The sequence below is a fragment of the Dermacentor albipictus genome, chromosome 4 (genome assembly GCF_038994185.2).
Source record: "Dermacentor albipictus isolate Rhodes 1998 colony chromosome 4, USDA_Dalb.pri_finalv2, whole genome shotgun sequence".
Lineage (NCBI taxonomy): Eukaryota > Metazoa > Arthropoda > Arachnida > Ixodida > Ixodidae > Dermacentor > Dermacentor albipictus.
The window spans coordinates 45,457,952-45,483,173 of record NC_091824.1 but is presented as its reverse complement, the minus strand read 5'-3'; the positions used below and the strand labels follow the sequence as shown (position 1 = coordinate 45,483,173).

Below are 25,222 nucleotides of genomic sequence, written 5' to 3'. Positions count from 1 at the left end.
ACGTTAGTATGAACTTCACTTGAGACAATGATGCGTCACACTCTGGTGTCCAGTTGAAGGACGCATTTTGTCGCAAAATACTTGTCAACGGGTAAACGATGTCGGCAAACCGAGGAACAAAACGACGAAAATACGAACATAGGCCAATGAATGAGTGAAGTTCTCGTGCTGACTGCGGTGGCTTGAATGAGCTCACTGCTTCAATCTTTTGAGGATCAAGTCTAACACCGTCCTTGCCGACAAAGTGTCCCAGGACCAGTGTTTCACGTTCGCCAAACCGTCATTTTTTTTTTAGCTTAAAACCAGTCGAGCTTTCTCGATGCAGTCGAGAACAAGGCTGAGGCGTTCGTTATGTTCTTCAAACGTGCGGCCAAAGATTACAGCATCATTGAGGTAACACATGCATATCTCTCACTTTAGACCACATAGTACTGTGTCCATTAACCCTTTGAGGGTCGAATTATTTTGAAGAAAACTTTCCCGGGTGGTCAAATTATTTTATTGCAGATATTGAATGTACAAGATGTATAAAGTCGGGAATAAATAGTAAAAAAAATTTGGGAACAGTATTTTGGTGTCAGCATCACTCAGAACTGCAATATGTTCAATAGTATTTTAGAGTGTGGTACTCCTTGAAACACGAGTGTCCGCGCAGCCGCAGAGAGCGAGAATACCTCATGAGCGGCGGTGATAAACGAGCTAAGAGCCGTGCCAATCAAGATAGAAATCAACTTCCGCCGCCCCTGCGATAGCGTGCCGACAAAAATAAAAATCACGTTTCGCGCGCCTCCGTTGCGGCGGAACCAAAACCGCGAAAGCGCGTTGCCACTGAGTGCGAGAATACCTCGCGAGCGGCGGTTATAAACAAGCTAAGAGCAGCGCCAATCAAGATAGAAATCAACTTCCACAGCATTTGCAAGAGAGTGCCGACAAAGAAAAAAATAACGTTTCGCGCGCCTCCGTTGCGATCACGCGGCGAAACCGAAACCGCAAAACGGGTGTGGCCGCAGTCTGCGCGACGCGCTGAAGCTTGAAGTCAGTTCTGTTTATCTCCCCAAGAAGGTAGCACAAATTTCAAACGCTTCTTGTAAGACCTAAGAGGTGGCAGCACCTCCCAGTAAGCGTGCATCGTCATTATGGCGCGAAATTTCAAACGGAGGGTCGAAACCGTACCCGTACGGCGAAGACCTTGTGGGACAGAAAACCGCCGCCGTACATGTACGGCAAAAACCGTCAAAGGGTTAAAAAAAAATTGTGGGGTTTTACGTGCCAAAACCACTTTCTGATTATGAGGCACACCGTAGTGGAAGACTCCGGAAATTTCGACCACCTGGGGTTCTTTAACATGCACCTAAATCTAAGCACACGGGTGTTTTCGCATTTCGCCTCCATCGAAACGCAGCCGCCATGGCCAGGATTCGATCCCGCGACCTCGTGCTCACCAGTCCAACGCCATAGCCACAGAGCAACCACGGCGGGTAGTACTGTGTCCATGAATCTTTCGAAGATGGCAGGAAGGAGGATTGCAAAGGCCAAAAGGCGTAACATTAAATTCTAATAGGCCATCTGGAGTCACGAAAGCGGTCTTTTCCTTGTTGGCAGGGTCCATAGGTATTTGCCAATACCCCGATCGCAAATTAAGTGTTGAGAAGTAAGAAGCAGCGTGTAAGCAGTCAATGACGTCATCGATTCGCGGTAGTGGATAGACATCCTTTTTCGTCACTGCATTTAGATGTCTGTAATCCACGCAGAATCTCCAGGAGCAATCTTTTTTTCGGACCAGGATTACTGGGGCTGCCCATGGACTAGACGACTCTTGAACGACGCCTTTGTTCATCATCTCCTTGACTTGCTCAGCAATAACTTTGCACTCGGAGGATGACACTTGGTAGGACTTCTGGCGGATGGGGTGCGCTGAGCCGGTATCTATTCTGTGTCGAGCGCGGGAGGACGGCAAATGAAAGGGTGCATCTCCATGCGCGAAGTCGAATGCAGCCTCATGCCTGGCAAGGACCTGTACCAGTGCTTGCCGTTCCGAGTACCGAGAGCCTCGCTGATCATGCCAAGCAATAGCTCTTCAGGATGGCGATATTGCAAGGAGAGCAAGCTGTACACGTCCACAGTTAGGGCCATTATTGAGCTACATGCAGCTTCATCAAACAGTGATTTTCATGCCCCGAGGAAGGACAACTGGCATGGCGGAACAGTTCAGCGCCCACAATGTGGCGACTCCTTTCGTCATGTACACGACAGAGCAGGGCACAAGTATATATTTTTTAGCACAGTTTATGCGGAGAGGCCTAACTACAAGGTCAACACAATCAGTGTCAACAGTAGTTGCAAAAACACGAATGGGCATCAGGCACCACGATGGTGCAATCACTTCATCAAGAACACTGAGTGTGTCTGTGTCCCTGTCTTCACCACGCGAGCTTTGTTCAGAATGTGCTGATATAAATAACTTGTTCAATGATATTTCGCCACAACAGTCCACGGAAGTGCCACATTGTTCAAGAAAATCGACACCAAGAATAACATTGTGCAAACAGCAAGAAAGAACAAGGAATTCTGACACACACTTTCCCAGCCAACAAACCACTCACAGCACACACACCAAGGGGACGAAGCCACTCGCCACCTACTCCATGAAAGGTAATACCGTCGTTCCAAGAAAACAACTTTGTGGCCTAGATGGTTTTTGAAAGCGAGGCTCATCACAGACACAGTCGCCCCAGTATCAACTAACGCCATGGTCGGTGTTCCGTCAATCGAGACATTCACTTTGTTTTTGAGCATCACAACAGGCAGAGGTATTTCTTGCAAAGACTGTCCAGCGACCTCACCTCCATTGGCCGCGGATGCTAATTTCCAGGCGGTGGTGAGGAAGAACGGAATGAAATGTCTGAGGAAGACAAAGTCGGGCTCATCCTAAAAGGAATTGCTGAGAATGTTTACAGTTTCCTCATCACAAAGACAACCTGGCTTCCGTTGCTGACATCATTCGGCACCGTCGCAGTTTCGAACTGAAGACGAGGCGCATCACGCCGAAGTTTGGCAGGATAGCCAATGTGATGACAGTTGCAAGCGTAGACAGCAACCAGCCCCTCGATCTTGCATCAATGATCCGACAAATTGTTTGGGAAGAGCTCAGCCTGCACACGCAAATGACACATCCAGGCACTCATAGCTTCCTCCTACCACCAGATTTCGAGCCAAATGTGGCATCCTTCTCCCCATATCCTGCGGCGAGAAGCACTGAGGATTATGAACTTGCGTCCCGACAGCAGCCACGTCTCTACGACCGAGGCAAGCAAAACTGTCGTCACATTGGCGAGCCTGCCAAACTTCGGCGTGATATGCCTTGTCTTCAGTTCGAAAGTGCGATGGTGCCGAATGATGTCGGCAACGGAAGCCAGGTTGTCTTTTGCAATGAGGAAACTCTAAACATCCTCGGGAATTCTTTTTAGGATGTGCCTGACTTTGTCTTCCTCAGACATTCCAGAGTCCACCATCCTGCACAGTTTTATTACTGCCTCAATGTAGGTCGTGCATGTTTTGCCTGGCACTTGCGTGCATTGCAGTAGCATCTGTTCCTCCCTTATCTTTTTCATCGAGGAGTAGCCGAATCGCTCTTTGATTTCCGAAACAAATCTTCTCCATGTTGTGAACGTTTCCTCGTGATTGTCGAACCACATGAACGCCATATCTGTTAGAAAGAGCACGACATTCGAAAGCTCAGAAGCACTGTTCCACTTGTTGGCGGCACTCACCCGGTGATAATGGATGAGCCATTCCTCGACGTCTTTGTCCGATCTTCCGGCGAAGGGACGCGCATCACAGTTGTAGAATGGAACTGCTCGGCGCAGCAGTTGGAATAAGTCGTCGTTCATCTGTGTCGTCGTTCATCTGCGTCATGGGACATATTCAACTCTGGATTCGGTGGGAGTCCAGCAAGGCGACGGCACCGTCGAAGAACTTGTGGTTCAGCCTCCGTCTTCGGGTGTCGACTACCCCCCACTTTCCACCACAACTTTTACGAAGAGCTGTGAAGAAGTGTTATTATTATTTTTTTTTACATGGTTTTTTACGATGATTGTAGCATGATCGTAGTGCAGTCCAGCCTCTCAAACTCTTCGTCCTCTTCGTCTTCTCTTCTGTCTTGTACCTGCCTTTCGTATCCGTTACTCGAATTTGGTAGTCTTGATGTCATGAGGTGTAGTGTACGAGAGTTTATTGGCCAGTTGCCTGTCCTAAGCTCATGTACTTCGTGACTCCTGTGGTTAAAAACCCGCCGTGGTTGCTCAGTGGCTATGGTGTTGGGCTGCTGAGCACGAGGTCGCAGGATCGAATCCCGGCCACGGCGGCCGCATTTCGATGGGGGCGAAATGCGAAAACACCCGTGTGCTTAGATTTAGGTGCACGTTAAAGAACCCCAGGTGGTCAAAATTTCCGGAGTCCTCCACTACGGCGTGCCTCATAATCAGAAAGTGGTTTTGGCACGTAAAACCCCAAATATTATTATCCTGTGGTTAAAAGGGTATTCCATTTCTGCCGCTTTGGCCACAGGTGGCACTGGCTAACATCCCTAGGACTAATCTTGCACACACATACCCAAAATAGTGGACAAGAGGATGGTGCTGCTGTAACTTAGTTTAAATTACCTCATACATTATGCAGTACACGTGTGTTCAGTACCCACCTGTATCAAGTTATCTTACACTTATTTGCCTTCACCTTATTTATTTCTACATTTCAATTAAAACATAGTTCATTTCTATGGTTTCTGTGGCTTCATTGTCTGTTATTTCGTATGATTGTGACTCTTTCACTGTATTGTTCCTGAGTAGTATAAGCAATCATTTTCAGCTGAATATGGCAAATCGGTTCTGTGGAAGACTTGCAAGGTAGAGAGACCCGTATAGGTTTTCTTTGTGGCCTTGCGCTACAGTCAGGTGGATCACAATTTTTCTCAATTCCAGCTCAAAAGTTTGTTGCCTTCTTTTTCTTCTAGCGGTCAACCAGCAACAAACAAGCAAAAGGCAAAACCTGCTGTAAGTTATGTTTGTTGTTCTGTTTGCTGAAAAAAAAAACGAACAAGATGTTGGCATTCCGAAGCAGGAGGTTCTGATAGCTGTTGTTCTTTTGATGCCTGAAAGGTTCCAGACTTAGTGTCAGACTCGGACTCCTCAGATGAAGCGGCTCCTCAACCTACAACGCAATCCAAACCACCCCCTACTCAACAGGCAAGTTTCTTGGTTTGTTTTGTGCAGACAAAGTACGCGGTTGTAGTGGAGTACTTGCAGGGTGTAGTATGGACAGTTGAAACTAGATATAATTTGGTCTTTGTCAATTGGTTGCAAATGTGAGCAGAACAACTGGAGTTGGACATATTGGGTTCATTTTCAGCATGCTAGCATGGAAAATTGTTATTCTACAGTTTCCTTTCTCTTATTACAGTCTAACTTCACTGTGACGAAGTCGCATCTGTCACAATTAGAAATACCTTCGTTACTTTAATTTCTATCGTAATTTTCTATCAGGGCTGTTGCATTACAGAGAGGAGTAAGTGGTATCAAAACAAACAAAACACATTTAACCCTTTGAGGGTCGATTTATTTTGCCATATGCGACCACCCAGGGTCAATTTTTTTATTGCACATTTAAATTCTTCAGAGAGACCTATTTCGAAAAAAAATTGCCGTAATTTTTCTAGAGTGACCGTAAAGGGAGAAAAAGATGTTTTGCGTTGGCATATATGTACTCTTTATTCATCAAAAACAATAAAAAATAGCAAATAAAGTTATAAGACAACAAAAAATTGGCGCATTGTTATACACAATGTCCACACGAGAAAAATACACAAGAAGAATGCGCACATGAAAATTTTTTTGCAAGTCTCAAATGTTCCTCTTGCACTAATATTTCTTCAGCATGTGGTAGTCCTTGAAACATGGGTCCACACAGAGTGGTTTGTTGCACTCGGCGCACATGTACCTTGTGTCCTTGCGATATTTTTGCTGCCAAGTGGTGGTGGCGCAGACATGGCACCTCCTCTGGGTACTGCTTCCCTGAGCAGCCGTGGGAGGCAACTTCAGAATAAAGTGTAGAGTGGTCAGCAGTTAACATTTCACGATAAATAACACAGTCATCTGCAAACAGTTTTATGGAAAAATAAATGTTGTTAGGCAAGTAATTAATTTAGTATAAGAAAGAGCAAGGGGTCCTAGAACAGACCCTTGCAATACTGCAGATCTTATTGCAAATAGGACAACGAGGAGAGTTATGCTTGTTGTTTTGAATGACGTGTGCCCAGACGAGAAGCACTCCATCCATTTTAGTACTGTAGGGTCAAAATTAAGCTTGCATAGTTTAAAGAGTAATTTATGGCATACCGAATCGAATGCTTTCGCAGAATTTATAAAGATGCAATCTATGACGGAGGAACAATCAAGAACGCTAAATAAGTTGTAAGTGAAATAGAAAAGCTGTGTCCCGCAGCAGTAATTTATTGTAAACCTCTGCTGTGGTGTGGTGAATAACGTTTGTTTCCTAACCTGTTTAGAGGTGACAACGAATGATAGGCTCCATCAGTTTGCAAGGCATACTAGTCGGTGAAATGGGTCGATAGTTCTCCGGGTAATGATTACTACAAGTCTCATGCAATCTTCCACTTGTCTGGGAGTACATCATGTTCTAGGGACTGCAAGAAAAGCAGAGGAAGTAAGATGGATCAGTATGTCTTAGTACACTTGAGAAACTTTGGGTTCGTACTGTCTGTACCAGGGGAAGAAAGTTTAACGTTACAGATTATGTGGTTTATCCCAGTAGATTCTATGGACCAGAATTTCCAGTGCCTGTAGGTAGCCGCCATGATTTGGTTATGATGATGGTGAGGGGACTGCGGAAGCGGCACAGGCGACAGGGGGCCACAGCGTGTTTGCTGTTCATCAGTAGCCTGTGGTGGCTAGTACCAAAAACGCTGGCGCTATCTGGTTCTTCTGTCTTGCAGTCTCTGAATGCTGGTAATTGGGTCCTCTTTAATTCGGTCACATTTGAGATCAGAAAAATATACCAAGGAGATCATTTAGCGTGAGCACCTTGTGGTGTTGTCTGCTTCGATGAAGCTGCAGTGCCGTCTGCTTCGCGTGCAGTTGGCCGAGGTTTTTTTCTTCAAGATTTGCGCAGCTATGTTCTTTAGGGTTTGAGGCCCTGTATGAAAAATAAGAGACGACATCTAGTACAGTATACTTTGTTTTTCTAAAGAAGAGTATCATATTTGTGCTGCGTGCTACCACTGTACGTTGTGCTTCGTTTTTATCCAGCTTTGTCATCTCGATCGCGTGTGATGCTAGCATACCGCAATCAGTATGAGTACAGTAATGGTTATTTTCCGTGTTTGCCAAGCTGCATGCAGTGGCAGGGGAAGCTCTTGCTCCTGCATGTGTGCATAAGACTCTGGCATAAAGCAGGTGTGAGCAGCATTCACTTCACACTGACATTGGACACTCGGCAAGAGAACCAATAAGTGGGCCACTGCAGTGCGCACGAGATGAAGCATTAAATTCTTTATTGCGTGCGCGCATAGTTACTGGTGCTTTATTATTTTCTCCCTCTCAGTCAATAGAGAACATACAATAATTTGCATATTCATGTACGACATCACTGAAGGGGGGCCAGCTCTCTTGGGAATGGCTCAGCATGCTTCTCGTGTGGCTGAAAAACAATCGTTGCGCGAGTTTCAAAGTCTACAGGTGCGCACAAATGCTTTATGCTTACCTTTCTTTTGTATCCATAATGCGGTTTTGTGTGTGGGTGTATGGGAAAGCCCTCCATGGGCTTTCCTTTCAGAAAGTGAATCGAGCAGACACAAGATAAACACACTGAAAGGTCTTAATACTTTCCTCTCCGCAGGAAAATGGGCAGTTTTTGGGTACTCTAGTAAGCAATTTTTTTACTGCTACAGCAAACGCTTGATATTAAAATGTATGGGATCAATTTGTAGAAGGAATTTGTTTTTGATGGTGTTATTTTCAAGCAGACATTTATTAACAATTCCTTGAGAAAGTACTTCATGAAAAAAAAAAAGAAAGAAAACTAGAGAACGGTAAAAAATTTGATGATGTGCTTTATGTTGGTTCTATGTTTCATCAAGGTTTCAGAGTGTACTGCCATGTTCCACATTCCGTTATTCCACCAAGATTCAGATTAGCATGCTTCAAATTTCTCCAAAATGAATTTAGTCTACTCCATGCTGTTCCAAAATCCAATTTTTTCTGCTCCAGACTGCTTCATAACGTAATTTTACTTGCTCCAATAATTGCTCCAAGATGACTTCAGGGCTAAGTACTTGCTTCAAGCTTAATAGTGCCTGTAGTGATTCTTACGCATTGGTAAAACCATAAAATTTGTTCCAGTCTGTGTTATATTCTGGCTTCACTAAACTGTGGCGGCTTGGCCACAGATTGGGGTCAATTCCAGCAAACGTTGCTAATAGCCCTGTGTTTATGGGCACTTGTCAATTTTGCAACTTGCAGACGCCACCTGTTAGTGACAAGCAGACCAAGGAAATTTTAAAAAAATCGTGTGATGACCTTATAAATGGCCTGTATAAGGTAGCATTGCAAGGGTTCAAGACAGTGCTGGCTCAAAAGGTGAGTTGTTAAGCTTTGCTTTTGCTGCGCTTCTTAAAATTTTGGTTGGCGACTATGTTGAAAGAAATAGAAGCCTTTTTAGCCAACTGTTTGCTAACTAAGGCTCTGTGATCAGATGGAATTTGGATTGTGATTCGGCATGGCCAAACAAGTCTGCCAGCTTTCTTTTTGCCTAAGTCGTCAAACGAAGCTGCTAACAATGATATTCCCGAAAATGTGGTAGCTTAACATTGTGGTTTTGAAGTGAAGTCCACTGCCGGGCAGGTTTATATTTTACCTGTCATAATATACAAGCATCTGTTACTTACATGCTGGTTGGTAAAGTTGACTAGAAAAGAGTCTCGCAGGAAAGCTGGCGTTAGAATTATGAAAAGGGTTGTGACACGTGTGGAAGCTTCCCTTCATTACTGCAGAAAGTTGACTATGACTGTATTGCTAACACAGATAAAACACAGAACAATTCCTAAAAGGAAGATTTCTTTCCCAACTTTCTCGGAGTTTCGTGACCATGGCTGCTGGTTGCTTTGTTGCCGAAAAACTCATACTAAAAGAGAAAAAGAAAGGATGGATAGGTGGGCTGGTTGGTAACGCATATCAATAAAAACTTAGAGCGCTAAAAACATGAAAGACGTAGGAAAAGAAACACACACCTCACACGCTGACTCACCGCTGATGTTTAATGCACGTATGGAAAAATACATATATAGAAAATGGACACTTCGGGCATGTCAAGATGAGGTATAGCATCTAAGGCACGTGCAAGTATCATTAATAAAATTGGATTCTTTATCATGTAGTAATAAGGATGGTTGGCTTACTCACAGTGCGGCATTTTTGGTGATATAATAGGCTTCCGAGATTTCTTATGTGGTTTGGTTAGGGTGACAGAACAAAATGACTGTTTTCGAAGATAGGTTTACACAGACATGATTTAAAATGTAAGGCGAGATGAGAGGATGGCTCACCATTTAACAAATTTCTGTGTTCTCTTAGGCATATGTTGACACATCTGCCTCTTTGGCCAACGTACATATGACCACAGCTTAGGGGAATTCTGTATACTACTCTTGAGACACAATGGGCCCTTCTGTGCACAATGGAGCAAATGCGACTAAGCCTGTGTGGTGCAGAAAACGCCACCCGAACGCCATAACACTTTGCAAGAAAAAGAAGTCGCAGTATTGCCCAAAAGGTGAAGCATCAATTGCGATAGCAAACACGCGATACGAAGTAAAGATAATAGTTTTATCGGTCATAATAAACTTTAAGAACATATACTCACAAACTAAATTATCAGGCGTGGTGTCACGCGAGCCCAGACAAACATGAACACATCTCACTCGATGACCGCGGACACTCGCTGTCAAAGCGATGGCGCGAGGAAGAGCAGCAGCAGCAGCGAGCGCATGACCTTCGTGCTCCTCCTCGCTTCAAAGCGAACTAAGCTGTGAAAACACAGCGCATGCGAATTGCTACCAGCCCTTGGCGCACTTAGACTGTTCCCATAGTAAATCACTTTAAGGTGGGGCCCGCATGACTGCGCTCGCTCACACCATATTCAGCGGCACAACCCCTGGTGCCTTGCGCACAATCGAAGATGGCACGCTTACTCCCCGCTTTCCTTCCTTGCAAGCATGAGATCAAGCCACCATCCTAGGCTCACCCTCGCACGCTTTCACTTCCCCCACAGCGTATGCTGGGGGGGGGGGGGAACAAAGTTATTGCCTTGGACAAAGTTATTAACAAAGTTCTTGCACTTGGACTTCATACAGAACATCACAGCAACGACCGCAGTCGAAATGTGCCTGGAGTGTCAAATAAATATTGCATTACATGTCCGATGGTGGGATCAAACCTCGGTCCTCTGGCTCAGTAGCCAAGTGCTCTGTTAGGCCACAGTCGCAGGTATACTTTTATCAGGTGAGCACCAGCAAGCTCTTTGAGATGACTGCCACAGGTGTCACATTGCAGAGCGCAGATGTAGGGGGTTCGGTTTCCTTTACGCCAAAGATGCAGGAATGAAATGGCCAAATTTATAGCATTTGATTAACTGTTTCATGAAAGCTTCGCTTCACATAGATTCCAAGATGTGTGTTGGATCTGCATAATTTTTTTATCTGTTCATGGTTTGTCTTACTTCTTCAGCAAAATCTTACCGAGCTGGACGTCGTACTTGTGGAATACGCAGCCGGACATGCATTGCTTGGAATGGGAGCCCTGGAGGTAAAGATTGCACCTAGCTGCATTGTTTAGCAGGCCCCTGTGGCCCTCACACTCATTGTTGCCTTTGCTCTGTAGGACTTGAAAAACTCGGTTGAATATTTTCTCGGCATCATCAACAATCATAAGGACATTGTGTTTCCTCTGGCGTACTATGGCGTCACAAAGGCCCTGGTCAAAATGAACAGGTGAGGGTTTCTTTCCAACATGGGTGAGCTAGCTCTAGTTGCATCGTACTAGATAGCATTATATCTACCATGTTCGCTCGTAGCACGAGGTTGCTGGTTTGATTGCCAGCTGCAGTGGCTGCATACAGATCTGGGCTCAGTGCAGAAACATTTGTGAACTGTGCTATGGTGCACGTTAATTGGGCACTTAAAGAAAACAACAAGTTTAGAGTGATAAAGTATTGTTCCAAAACTGTTATTATTATTTTTGTAATAATAGGTTTATTGTTACTAGTGAAAATGATGGTTAGATTTATTTTGATAATTTTGTGCTGAAACCCCTGCGCTGGTACAGTTGTACCTTGTTATAACAAAGTCGCATCTTACACAAAAATAGCTTCATTATACCCGATATTTGTCATAAATCTATATATGTTGCACTATAATTGCAGTGAGAATGTTTTACTTATTTATATTAGTGTTCGTTATATCGAGGTTCGATTGTATGTCATCATGGCGCCACAAATTCCAAAGTACCACACTTGAACTTCGTTATAACAAAATTGAAGAGAGAGCCAAAATTACTTCGTTATATCCGCTACTTTGCTATATCCATTATTGTCACTAACTGCAGTATATGCCTACTGGGGTGCACAGTTGTAAACATTGAAGTAAGATGGCTTTGCAGCGTGCAGAACTGCTACACTGCCATGCATGCAATGAAATTTAAGTAAAAGAACAAAAGAATCTTAGGCATGTTGAACACACGACTTAACACCTGATGTAGGAGCCTTTAGATATCTGCCTTCTGTTCCATTGTGATCGTCTTTCTACTTTGCTCGTCGCAGTCGAGCAGCATGTGACACACAACACAGCGCTCCGCTAGTTTAAGGATCAAGGAGGCAGGTGAACTACTGCTCGTGGCCTCCAAGATTGCATACGTGCCAGTGCAATCTTGGAAGGCATGCCCAGCTGCCAGCCACTGGGAGAGAGAGAAGTGAATGCACAGCCTGGGTATGATCTTCGAGATTGCACTAGGAGGTATCGGAGGCCATGCCCAGCTGCACCTGCCTGCCTGCACGGCACACTGCACAGTTGGAGTGAATGCACTAACCTTTTGCACCACCACACATAACTAGGCTAGTGCTGGAGAGAGGTTGCTAGAGAAGTGCGACAGTGAGCTGCTGCTTTGTGCATGGTGCGGAGCTGTGCACGGTGGTGAGAAATCGAATGCGTATTCATTTCGGAGATGCGAAAGTTTTTAACTGCTGTGGCAAACGAGTGCGGAACCTCGCGGAAAAAGCGATGTACCTGGCACTCAACGGCTGGGTATTTTTTGCCTTTGCAAACAAATCTAGTATGTTGTATCGATTAGCAGGACAATTTCACTTCCTTCAAACAAGTTTTAAAAGAAATTTTCCAGCGGAATATTATTTACTTTGTTATATCCATTATTTCGTTATATCCCGTTTCGTTATAGTGAGGTTCAATTGTACTCCGTATTAAAGCTGTCATAGCCTAGTAAAGCGTCTTGAAGCTTGCTAACTTCAGTCTTGCTTGTCGTGGTTGCTTTGGGGCTTTGGCATTGCGCTACTAAAGTGCGAGGCCTTGGGGTTATCAAATTGTGGGAGGGAGAAAATGTGTGGGCGGGGGCAGGTTGCCGCATGCTTCCTTTTTTAACGCTGCCACGGCTGCTGCGCATCTTTAGATTTAATCGGCCACATGTGCACATAGAGGCCGTGATGAGAAGGTGTGGCATTAGGTGCATTGTCTTCCCACACGTTTAGTATTGAAGGTTGCGTAATCTGAAGTTTAGGAGACTCATTGAGGCAAGAGGAAAACAAAGCATTTTCTCCCCGCTGCCAGTGCGTTTCATGACAGTGTCGTCTCACTGCGGACGACTCTATCAGCCGCAGGGATAGAGTGGACGCGAAAGCGTGGCCGTCGTTGCATTTGTACTTCTGATGTGACGGTGTCGTCGACTCATCACAAAACTGTATCTTTCATCAATGACCCTCAAACTCAACAAAATGAATTTTTTTCGCATTCAAAATTTGCTTTTTCCGATTGCCCAATTATTTGAGAAATTTTGTGACCCTTTCCATGTAAGAAAATACCATCAGCGACTCTACCCCTTTCGTGTAAGAAAAATTCATTGGCAACGGTGCTTCTTTGCATGAAAGGTCGAATTTCAATTTCAAGCAGCTTTACCATTTACACTACAACCTGTTATGTGTTCCTTGCAACGAGACCTCTTACATGTGTCTACAGCATACAAGTGCTTCAGTAGCTTTTTTCTTTTTTTTTTTTCCCACAACCTGCAATGTTGTTTCGGCAACCATTTAGTTAGTGTTTAATGAAAGCTAGTCGTACAGCAGTCATTCTTTCTTTGAAACCTTGTTTGCAACCAGGCTGTAGAATGGTTGAAAGGCTATTCATGCAGTTTTTTTAATGACAGGGATTTTTTAACACCGCTTCCTTGTCCCTGATAGCTGTATATTTACCACTACTCAGGGCACATGTGGCACCTAGTTATATAGGAATTCCTTCTGTTAAAAAAATGTCTGCGTTCGGCTGTTTGATATTTCATTCTTACTATTCGTATTAAAAAAAAAACAAGTTGATGATATACGTCCAGCTCTAGCATGTACACATGTGTGCAAGCACACACTTGTGTGCACTATCTAATAGTCGTGTTACCATATCTACTCAATTCAAATGCGCCCTCGGTTGTAACATGCACCTGTTTTTCAACACACACCCGTTTACCCATGACCAAAAAAAAAAAAGAAAGAAAGAGTACAGTACCGTGCACCTCATGCTTTCATATAGAAATACTTTTTTCTATCATTTGGAAAAAACAGATTTATTCCCAATACACTAAAGTTGCGATGAATAAAAACACAAATGGAAGTGGCGTACCTTGCCGCCAAGATTATTCACTGCGCCGGTAGAGTCACACGGGGCAATAGATATCACTAGTCGTTGCTATCGGACAACTCCTTGTCGCTATCAACAGACCAAAGCATTTCATCCTTGGTGCCGTCCATGGCATTCGAAATCTCACACTTTTTAAAGGCCTTGTTGACCATGGCAGACGGGATCGTGTACCATGCATCTTTCACCCATCCAGCAAAGTCCTGCAGCGAGGCACGCTTCGTTTTATTGGCGGGCGTGAATTCGTGGCAATCACTAACGAGCCGTTCGGTGTAGAGCGCCCGAATTCTATCTTTCACTGGCTATGTTCAAAGAAACATAGAGGGGCTGGAGCTGCGATGTCATGCCGACGGGTATCGCGACAAGGTCTGTGTTGCATGCAGCCAGCTTGTCCTTGATGCGCTGGTCAAGGCGGCACCTGAACGCGTCCAGCACAAGCATCCCACACTAGCGCAAACTGCCACCGGGTCTCTTCTGCCAAACGTTATCAATCCAATTAGCGACCAAGTCTGTAGTCATCCAACCTTTTTGATTTGCGCTCACAATTGCTCCACTCGCAAACCCGATTCCTTTCAGGAGCACCTTCCATCTGAAGATAAGACATGAGTAGCAGCTTGTGCCCATCTGCAGTGCAACAAAGCATTGCGGTGACTAGTTTTTTCGTGGCCGGAAGACAAAACGCGCACTTGCTTCGCCCCCTTCTTTTCAGCAGTTGTGGTGGCAGGCATGTCAAAGCAGAGCGGCATCTGATCAGCATTTTCAATCTGTCTGAAGTGGTAGCCATTTCTATGGCGCAACTTCAAAGTGTACCGTTGAAAACTGTCCAATTTTCCTTCATATTCTTCGGGCAATTTTTGGCATATCCCTGTCCGCCTTCGAAGAGAAAAGGCTTTTCTTTTCATACAATTTGATAGCCAGCACCTGCTTGCTTTGAAGGCACTCCACATTAGCCCTTTCTGTAGGGCTAACTGCATCGCCCGTACTTTGAGCAGATTGATCGTCACGGGCCGCTGTGAAGCTTGCCGCTCTTGTACGTATTCCAGCAGCTCTTCTATTTCGACGAAGCGGCCCTGCTTTAGTCCACTGAAACCCTTCCTTGTTGCTTTGCTGGCGAAAATATTCTCCTTCTGTTTGCGCCAGTCCTGCACGCAAGTTTCGGGAACTCTTAACGCCCGTGATACGGCCCGATTTCTGCCCATCTACGGGCACATAACTTTCCTTTTAAATGCAGCATCATGGTGGACTCTGCATGTCTTCGCAGTTGGTGCTTCCATGCTGATTGAATAAATGCAGAAAATGGGAAGACAGACGGCAGACTAGGTTACACCAACGCCTGGTTACACATACAACATGGAGGTATGCACATGGAGGAAGCTACGGCAGCTAGGTTAGAAGTGTGTGCGAGGTGGCCATTTTTCGAATGCCGATGGCAATATGGCAATGCGGATTTAGGGTCGTGCTCGATTCTAACGCGCATGCAATTTTTGGACTTGTTTTATCAGAAAAAAGGTGCGCGTTAGATTCGAGTAAATACACTGCTACATGCACTCCCACCTGAATGCGCCTAACACTCTTAAATGTTTTGTTAATGTAAAGACATGTAAAAAACGTTGCAAAAAGCTATGCAGATACATGAGTGTTAGTTTTAAAATGAGCAAATATCTTGCACTATGAAACTCTTAATATACCATTAATAATGGCCGCTGCTCTCTGAATGCAGGTTCTCAGAAGCGCTGCCACACATTGAAAAATGTTTGAGTATCCTTCAAAAAGGCATACAGTTCAACGAGAATCTGCTATGGCCCGAGACGAAAACTAAGGTCGACAATGCGAAGAGGTCACAACTTCAGGTTTGTTGAGGTTTATGTAAACGCCAAGCTTTCATGCTGTCTTCTCCCTGTTCCCCCCCCCCCCCCTTTTTTTTTAAATCAGTTTGTCTGCGTAAATGGAGAAATGGGTGGGGGGGGGGGGGGGGTGCTGAAGGTTTTCTCATGCATGATTTGAGCACTCTGTAACATGCACAATCGGCTGTCGAACGTATTAAAAAGGGCGTTAAATTGAGTTGATGCCCTCACAGGATAAAAAATATAGCATGAGAAACGAGATGGGGACAAAGGAGAGGTGGATCATATCGACTGCTAAAGGACTTTCATTCTATGATGATAACCCTACACTCTTAAATAAGTTTGCACCCTGTGGGGCTTATCGTGTCCCACAACAATAATTGTCACCTATCTTGCCTGAATTTTCTTTAACACTGCGCGTCCGGTACTTCCAGGTCACTATTGGCATGCACGTTATCAGCGTGACGTAGCATTCTCGACAGGAAAGTAGCGAGTGCAGTTTTCAAGAAAGGAAACTCAAGCAAGGCAGATGATTCTTGTTTTGGGACAAGATAAGTCTCAAAGGGTGCAAACTTCTTTAAGAGTGTACTTAGCTGCAGGAAGTCATACATGAGGCACACAGGACTTTAGCCTCAACACGCAGCTTAGAGAGCATGCAAAGGCGAAGTGGTAGATTGAAAGCAATCTGGCCCTACACTCCTGTTCATGTGGCTACCACTCAGCATTGAATCAAGTTTGTATCTATGCTTGTGCACGGCAGTCGTCAGACACGGATGATCATCTAAGCATCCACTATTCACAAGTATGGCCGCCTTGCCTGCATCTGTGTGCCATCCATCCAGTTACCAATGCCGACCAATAAATCGGGCTTGGTGAAGACAGTCCAGAATTCCGAATTACCTGGAATCGCTCGGGAGTGCAGTCAGCCTGTCAGCTACTGAGAAATTTTTCTGTGCTTCCATGTGCAGAATGCGATGGAGGAGATGCAGGCTCTGTGCCGGGCACCGCCAAAGTGGGATGCCATGTGTTGCTACGAGGCGTGCCCGTTGCAGAAGGCCATTTACTACAGTGATCCCGACTTCAAGGGCTTCCAGCAACTGCACTGCGCTTCTAAGTGCCTTATTCAGTACCACCCTGCCTGCTGGAGGGAGTATCGAGAATCCTGCAACCTCACTGAAAAGGTAGGTCTCCTATGACCTGTGCTTAGTGAAAGAGAAACCGTATTCCGTTTCATACTTGGCAAGCAAAACACTACGGCTAGTGAGACTACTTGTACTGCTTGCATTCGTTTGCTAAGAAACAGCATGTCGCATCTGAAAAAAAGAAAGTGTGAGTCATGAACCATATAAACCAGAATATATTGACCCCTTACCTTGAAGTGAAAAAAAAATGAAGAAAGCAACGAAATTGCCAAAACACCTTTGTTGTCGCAATGGCCCTTCAGCTTTGTAGCATATTCACTGCACCGTCACTGGTAGCGTGCACATAAAGCTCCTACACAATGCTCTGCTCCCTTCCACACACTTCCCCTCCCTTGGCTGTGTGGCTGACTCATGCTTCCACCTTACAAGCTCAGCAATACCTAGCAGATTTCATTAGTGCAGTGCTGAAGGATCACACCAGCGAGACTCTGGACTGAGGTTCTCTCCAGATGCGCCATTAGGCTAAGTAAAGGATTTTTCTCTCTCTCCCCCACGCAGTGTTCGCAAGGTCATCCTCAATCTGGATGCGCACTGTATGACGCTCGCCAACCGTTTACCTTATTGTGTCTGCCAATATCTTTTGCTTGCTTCAGAAATGTCAAACTGGCGCTGAGTGGCCACGTTGTCGTTGACTTCAGCAAATTCTACAACTTTTGTTATCATGAAAACTGCCTCTGCATGGTGCTACTCATCATTTGCCAGACAAAATAAATATAAACACAAATCATACGCAAGATAATCGGAGAAGATGCAGTGAACAATAAAGAAATTGCCAGCTATTGCATTTGGATATGAGTACAGCTTTGGCTATGCGTTCGCCAACATGATTGCTGTAGGTTGTCAGGCGATGACTCGCATTCTGCTGCAGACAGGTATATAAAATGAGGGGGCGACTTTGGCCTGCTTTCTTCAACATATCTCAACTTAATTCTGGATGTATATGATAATTCGATGGAACGTTAAGTCTAGCGCTTATAGGTCACTAAATATGACATATTATGCTGAAAGTGTCGCATGTTTCAACATATTTGCCAATGGACAAGCAGGAGCAACACGTTTCTGGGACTAGCAGCTACAGCGCACTGCTTGCATTTGCGACTAATACGTAGTACCTCTTATAGTAAGCATGAGGGTGCTCGAATAGGTAGTTTAACATAACCTTATGTCCACAAGGTGCAGTTGTACGAAAGGGTTGCAGATTAGTAATACTGCACGGCAAAACACGTGGAGTGGGAACTTCATGACTGCTCTACAGTAGACTCCCATTAATTCGATCTCAGTTAATTCGAATGCACCATAAAGTCCCAGCGACAAACAATACATTTCTTTAGACAAAAAACTTTAGTTCGAACACGAAAGCATGCCACATGACCAATCGACCACAACTGGCGTGCCCTTATGAGCACGGCAACAAAAGAAATTCAGCAATGACACTACTGCTTTCCCTGGGCATCAACTATGATGGCAACAACCTGTCCTGCAAGGATAATGATGACTTGCTCTGTGCCCTGGGGGATGTGAGCGTCGACAGCAGTGTTGGGTATCTGTGGGCCACTGACTGGTGACAACATGTATAGTTACTGCAATTGCAGTATTGAGGTAGTCAGTACATGGTGACAGACTACTTCAAGAAATCAAAATTAAAAAAAAAAGACTTTTTACAAAGATGGACTTGGTAGTTTAGTTTTTGCCTTTGTTTATTTGTTCAAATTTTCGGATAATTCAACCAAATCTTGCTGTCCCGCAAGGCTCGTATAACTGTAGTCAGCTGTACTTGTGTAGCTTCCATGGCATTGCCTGCCAAGCATGAAATGTGGTATAGGGGTAAGAAAAGCTTTGTCGCACATTCTTGCAGCGCTGCTGACAAAGAGCACAAGTTTAGCACGCTGGCAGCTTAGTGAAACAAGGTGTTGCTTCCTGCCAAAAACAGGTTCATTGCTGGTGTCTTCTTGTTACATCTTAGCATGCACTAGGGTAAAAAGAAATTTTGCACACTTCATCGATTCTCTTGCACTGACGTGCCAGTACACCCTTTGGGGCAAGTTTTTTTTTCATGATTTTCGTTGCTTGAGCTTGACCCTCGCTTTACATTCGAATAACGGCATGATTGACCATTTTAAAACAAGTATTCTAAATCTCGTGGTATTTATCGTTACGTTTGCAACCGGTATGTCTCGATCCAATCCGTAAACAAATTGCTTGAAGTCACAACTTGGTGTTTGTTGGAATTGCCATTTTCACATCTTGGCCACAGCTGCCGCATTTTGGTAGAGGCGAAATGCGAAAACACCCATGTATTTAGATTTAGGTGCATGTTAAAGCACCCCAGGTGGTCCAAATTATTCCAGAGTCCCCCCACTATGATGTACCTCATACACAGATCATGGTTTTGGCACATAAAACACCATAATTTTTTAACACTAATTTCACTGTGCTTGTCACTGGTGTTATGGTTACGGTGCTGCAGTACCCTGTGGGCTTTAGTGCTTAGACTCTGTTTATTCGTGACGTGATGCAATGTAGTGCATTCGATATGACGCCCAGTTTGGGAGACAAGCAATTTTAATGGCCGGGAGGGGTCGGAAACTTTGTCGGAACTTGGCCATTCTTTCTTTGGGCAAAACAAATACAAGGTTTGCCCGCAAGGTAAGGCAAAAGGAGGGCGTAAACAGCTAAGGCCTTTACCTCACTAGAGCAGCAGAAGTAGCAGTGTAGAAGTACCAGTACTAATAAAACCAAATACAACAGCTAATAAAACAAAATATCAAAACTATTTGCAGTTTATAAACACACTGCAAAGTAACTGTTTGCAAAATAGCAAGTAAATAAATTTATACAGCACTGCAAAAAAGAAAAACATTCCATTACAAGCTTAATTTATACATTTAGAATGTAACACTTTAACATCACTTTTAACATCAGACAATACTTATTAACATTCATTCAACATGTTGGGATCAGAAAGTTGCATATTTAAATTTGTGAATTGTTCCACAATTTGTAGCTTCATCAACAATGTTAGTGTATGTGTTGCTTAAACACAGTTTCATACTCGATAGTTCACGTGCCATATTTTGTCCTTGGTTTCTTCATTAATATTGAAATGCGACGTAGGCTGTATCCTATGTCTCTGCTCAGGTAATTATTTGAAAATTGTTCATAGTTGCTGGAGACCTCTTTAAATAGCCGTTGAGCTTGGCAGCTTAATGTCAACGATCAGCAGATAGCAAGGTCAATGGGAGGCCCTCTTTAGATCTGAGGCCGGTCAGAACGGCTCTGTGGACCTCGTGGTAGCCTGGTAGCATCCCCAAATGAGATGGTTTAGCAGCCTCTCAAGAAGTATCTCAAGCTCAAAGATGATGTGGTTCTCAAGCAGTCACTTACTTCTGGAGATGGTTTTTCGTAAGGCTTGGCTTGTCCCGGCACCAAACCACTCGAAGTGCATGGCTGACGGCACTCTTGGCACTGATAGCGAGCTTGGCGCAGCGCTTAAAACACTTGTCGGGGACGCTTTCAGCGCCAAGTCACACGAAATTTCACGAAAGTGAAGCTATCTCTGAAAGGGATTGCCCAAGAGAACTTGTTTCCGAATTGGGATTTTTTAAATGAAGGCACTATTTCTTCTTCCTTTCATCAGGCATGACATTCAAGACTTTATTTATTTATTTATTTATTTATTTATTTATTTATTTATTTATTTATTTATTTATTTATTTTCACTTGACTGGAAAGTCGACCCTCGTGTTACAATCATGATCGTGAGGGTCAGTACGTCCACAGCAGTTGCAGCAAACAGTAGTTTAGTGCAGTGCACATGTCAGCTGCATGCAGTCATGAGTGCATAGTCGCCATCCATGATCACTTCGAAAGCGACCGTGGTTTCATCTGCAGCAGCAGTTGCGGCAAACAGTAGTGTCATTTTGACTCTGCATGTGTCGTCTGCATGCCTTGAGAACTGCACGATCGCCATCCATGATCACGTCAATAGCGGCCACAGCTTCGTTGGCTGTGGTTGCGACAAACACCAGTTTCGGTTTGACTCGCTGCAATGGCTGCGCACGCATTGTCACAAACATGGCAGCAGGTGAAGAGTGCCGGCTATGCCGCGATGGACGGACAATCTGTTGGCGGCCAGCTCACCAGTGAAAAAGAATTGAGATGTGCGCATGGCAGTGAGAAGTTTCTCTTGGATGAAGACGCGCACCACTGCTACGCCGTGAAGGAAGTCGCAAGGCTATCGCCGTTGAAAGCGCTAGTCAGTCACAAGAAAACGAGAATTGCAGCTTCTGCAATGCTTTTATGCAAAATGGAAACACAATTTGCTGATTCATTCGGTAAATAAAGCTTGCTGACATAGTAAGCATTTGTTTATTCCTTGATACCCTCGATAATTTGACATTTGATTGTTTCGGGCCCATGAAATCTGAATTACGGAGGTTTTATTGTGCTATGAGTAGGGTACGTGGATTTTTTTGCTTCGCATTTAGTAAAGTGAAGACGCCATTGAGTTTGGTCTGTCCTGATTGTTCCTTCAACACCTCAGTGACATTCACTGCAGACTAATTTTTTGCGAACGTTTCTTCAGGGGTTCCTTGGCGAGGCGTGCCCAACTCCGGACTGTTGCGGGGTTGTCATGAAAGTTGAGGCCATTGAGAAAGATGGCACCGTAGGAAAGCAGGTAAGTACTCCGTTTGTGGAAAATCAAACAAAAGTGCATCGGTGCCGCTACAAAGGCCGAACGATTGAGCAAGTCTAGGCATAGGCTGCCTACTGTACTGGTTATCGCATATGTGCGTTAAAGAAAACGTGCTGTTTACACATCGTGAGGCTTCTAGCACGTGAAAAAGGACAAGGACGAAAGGAAGACGTGACACACTCGGGCGCCAACTTGCAACAATCTTGTGTGTGTCACATCTTCATTTCGTCCTTGTCTTTTTCACACGCTATAAGCCTCACAATGTCTTACCAACAAGCCCAAATCACTGCATTACTGTTAACACACATGTCCCATGTAGACTTTTATTATGTTTTCAACCTTAATGCTCTTTTTTTTTTGTCTACTTAGTTTGTCCATACCCAGCTGCTTGTCGAGACAGCGCCTAAGCAGAAGAAAACAAAGTAAGTTAGTTGCTCCACACTTTTTTCGAAGTTTTTGCTGATAACAAAACATTTCCACATTGTTTTACTTGTAATTGTCTTTCACCTGATAGCTACATTGTAGCATTGTCATCTGTGCATGTCTTGTATAGAGGACTATTGAGTCTGGAATGGTTGTTGGAAATCTTGAAATTTCATTTGGGGGGCTAGGGATGTTCAAACAGCAAAATTTTCTAATTAAATTGAATGCAAATTTTTTCGAGAGAGACTACCTTCGAGTATCAAATCCAAGTATTGAATGCTTGTCTTATTTCTAAACAAAGATGAAGCTGAGAAGGAGTCTATTTGGCAAATACCATTTGAGGAGCTAGTAAATGAAAACTGCTTTCAATTATGTGATGCACCTTGGTAGAGACAGAGTGCTGTGTTCACTGAAGGAGGTGAGTGTGATATTACAGCACTGCAAATTGATTTTAGGGCGATGCGAAGTGGCCAAGTATAAATTGCTTTGCCAGAATTTAGACCACAAATTCACATATTGTCTGCCTAAAGGTGAGGCATTCTTTTTATCAATAAATGATAGGAAATGGTAGAGCAGATATCTTTTCCGTGGACTCACTCCGGCACTGGCGCCTCCACGCAACAACCGCGGCTCTCCTGTAGCTGAATCGTTCGAAATTGTCTTTTCTTTTGTTGGTCTGTCTACCACGAGTCTCAAATAAATGTTACGTCTTTTGTATTTGACAATTTACAATAATGAATTCACGAATTGAATAAGTCTATTTGATTTGTATTTGAAATGTTGAGTATTTGTGCACCCCTAATTAGGGCTAAATATAAGAAACTGCTATGGTTATTGAGTCCTATATACTGTATAAAGCACTTCTACTTGTAGTCTGCCACTAGCCCCAGTATTGCTTTAGTATGTTACACCATAAATAAATCTCAACGAGCTGCTTTCGAGTAGAATTGGGTGTTAAAAAAAAATGGGTTGCATTTCTTTTTTACAACTTCATTTCCTTCAGTTTTCTTTTATACTTGTGGGTACACAGAAACACTTAGTATGCTTGATTGAATATTGAAACCCTGTATTTTTCAGGTATTATTAACTTTCTTTAATTAAGCCTTGATAGGACCAACAAAATCGGGTGAATTATGCAGAAGCTACAAAACCAGAAAAAAATGCCGAAGCACTATCAAATAATTTGTCAGTATTTGCCTCTATTCTGACAGCTGTGAATCAAACACGCGTGCATTTTCTATGGGCTCAGGTAAAAATTTACTGTGCACCAAATTTTTAACCAGAGACATGTATCATGCCTCCTATTATGTCTATGAAAAAAGGATGACAGCCATCCAAGTCTACCTTCACAGAACTGAAATTTTTTTACACCTGATGTCCGTTGTTATTACTCTTAGACCACACTTTATCGCTGTCTATGAACCACATGTTGACCTACGTACAGTTCATTGTGCATTCTGCATTTTTGAAATCACTCTGCAACAATTGCATGCATACAGGATGGTGGCCCATGGCACGCGTTTTAATTGGATAAACAGTGTAATCGCTTTTTGTAAGCTGCTATTTTCTCTTTAAATGCTTTCCAGCGCAAGGTAATATTGGCGTTTTTAGCAGAAGATGTTATTTGTTGAGTGCATTCACTGTGCTCTAGGCACCACGAAGACAAGACACTGCTGCTGTTCGCATCATCATTTGGGTCAAGCATGAGCATCCTGACCAGTGAATTCAGAATTGTCATGCAAATGCTATTATAAAGATTTAAATAAGTTTTGGTCCGAAGAAATGTACAGGTTCCATCCGGAACCTCTGTTCAGTAACGAATTGACTGAAATGTTTAATAAATTGTAGTCTAATTAATGGAAGCTTGCTTTAGTTATCTGATTTTGATATGAAACCAGCACTATTCCAATTCTTCTGGAGACATTTTTGTGTTAACAAGCGGAAAACTTTATGTTGAATTCCAATGGCGGAGTCGGAGCAGCCGACGGACTCAGCGAGCGAGCACTTGACTCTGGCGTGGAGCAACGCCTCCAGATCCGTGAGTGGAACACAACCTGCGCCGCCGGAGCAAGGCGGAAGTGGAAGTTCTATCATCGAGTTACCCAGGATACCTTGCGTGTTGTCATTTCCGTGCGCTATTTGCTCCCAGCACCGCCGCACCGGTCACTTTTCTCTGCAGCGCCGTTCACCTATTGTTTTTTTAAAAGTGCGGAATGGATATCTCGCCAAGCGTGCAGCAGCTTTTGCTTCCTCGCGAATCGTGACCGGTGGCGCCTCCCAGCAGACAAACGTGGTAAAGGAAATACGTCACGCAGAGTTCCGGTCCACTCCGCCGATTTTGGCGGAGCATCTTTTTCTGCTCCACGGAGCGAGTCGCGCTCTGAACCCCTCCGTCTCTCTCATTGGAACACCTTACTCCCGCCCTCACTCTGTCATTGGAACAAACTTGCTCTCCGAAACGAGCAGAAAAACTTGCTCTGACTCCACCATTGGAATTCAACATTAGTGCTTGCTTATGTGACAAAGGGCAATTTCCACCCCTAGTAGCAGCAGCAGCCACATTTCGGTGGGTGCAAGAAATCATACCAATTTGAAGCATTTATATTATTAGCCTCAGGTCGTTAACCCTTTCGCTGTCACGGACGTACCGGTACGTCATCGCGCTTCCCCCCCAAAACTGTCACTGACGTACCGGTACGTTCTCTATCGTGCGTTCAAAATTTCGCGCCAGAGCGCAAAGCTGGCGCTCCTGGATTGGCCACGCACTCTGTTGACTCTTTCTACAAGTTCGTATATTCGCCCCGACCTGTGTTACTCCATGTATTGAAGAGTAGGGCGCGACGGCCACTCCCCACTTTCTCTTTGCTGAGTGGCGCGGTGGCTCCGTGTTCGCTGTATCATGCCTCGCGCGCGTGTGGTTATAGGTTCAAGGGTTGTTCTGCCGTCTCCGCTGGTTTGAAGGTTTTTATTTTTCTTCTGTTGGTGTGCCTGCTACGGCGCGTCAAGTTCAGGCGCACGTGCCGTTGCCTTTCCGAAAAGAGCGACTCGTTGCTGCTTTCGCTCTCTCGTCGCACCCTCGCTT

At 44.3% G+C, this 25,222-nt stretch overlaps 1 protein-coding gene across 7 annotated transcripts in view; it reads left to right on the top strand.

Moving 5' to 3' along the window:
* Positions 1 to 25,222, top strand: part of LOC139059068 (E3 ubiquitin-protein ligase TTC3-like) — a 181,445-nt gene that overhangs the window by 33,340 nt on the left and 122,883 nt on the right. For 4 of the 7 annotated variants that reach the window (XM_070536918.1, XM_070536919.1, XM_070536915.1 and 1 more), the window contains 9 exons: positions 5,012 to 5,051; positions 5,157 to 5,243; positions 8,535 to 8,651; positions 10,797 to 10,874; positions 10,950 to 11,059; positions 15,696 to 15,825; positions 16,788 to 17,000; positions 21,607 to 21,699; positions 22,087 to 22,139. In XM_070536918.1, coding sequence (XP_070393019.1) covers positions 5,012 to 5,051; positions 5,157 to 5,243; positions 8,535 to 8,651; positions 10,797 to 10,874; positions 10,950 to 11,059; positions 15,696 to 15,825; positions 16,788 to 17,000; positions 21,607 to 21,699; positions 22,087 to 22,139 — 921 coding nt within the window. Of the gene's footprint in view, positions 1 to 5,011; positions 5,052 to 5,156; positions 5,244 to 8,529; positions 8,652 to 10,796; positions 10,875 to 10,949; positions 11,060 to 15,695; positions 15,826 to 16,787; positions 17,001 to 21,606; positions 21,700 to 22,086; positions 22,140 to 25,222 lie in introns of all 7 variants that reach the window. The other 3 variants (XM_070536921.1, XM_070536920.1, XM_070536916.1) reach the window with 3 other exon arrangements.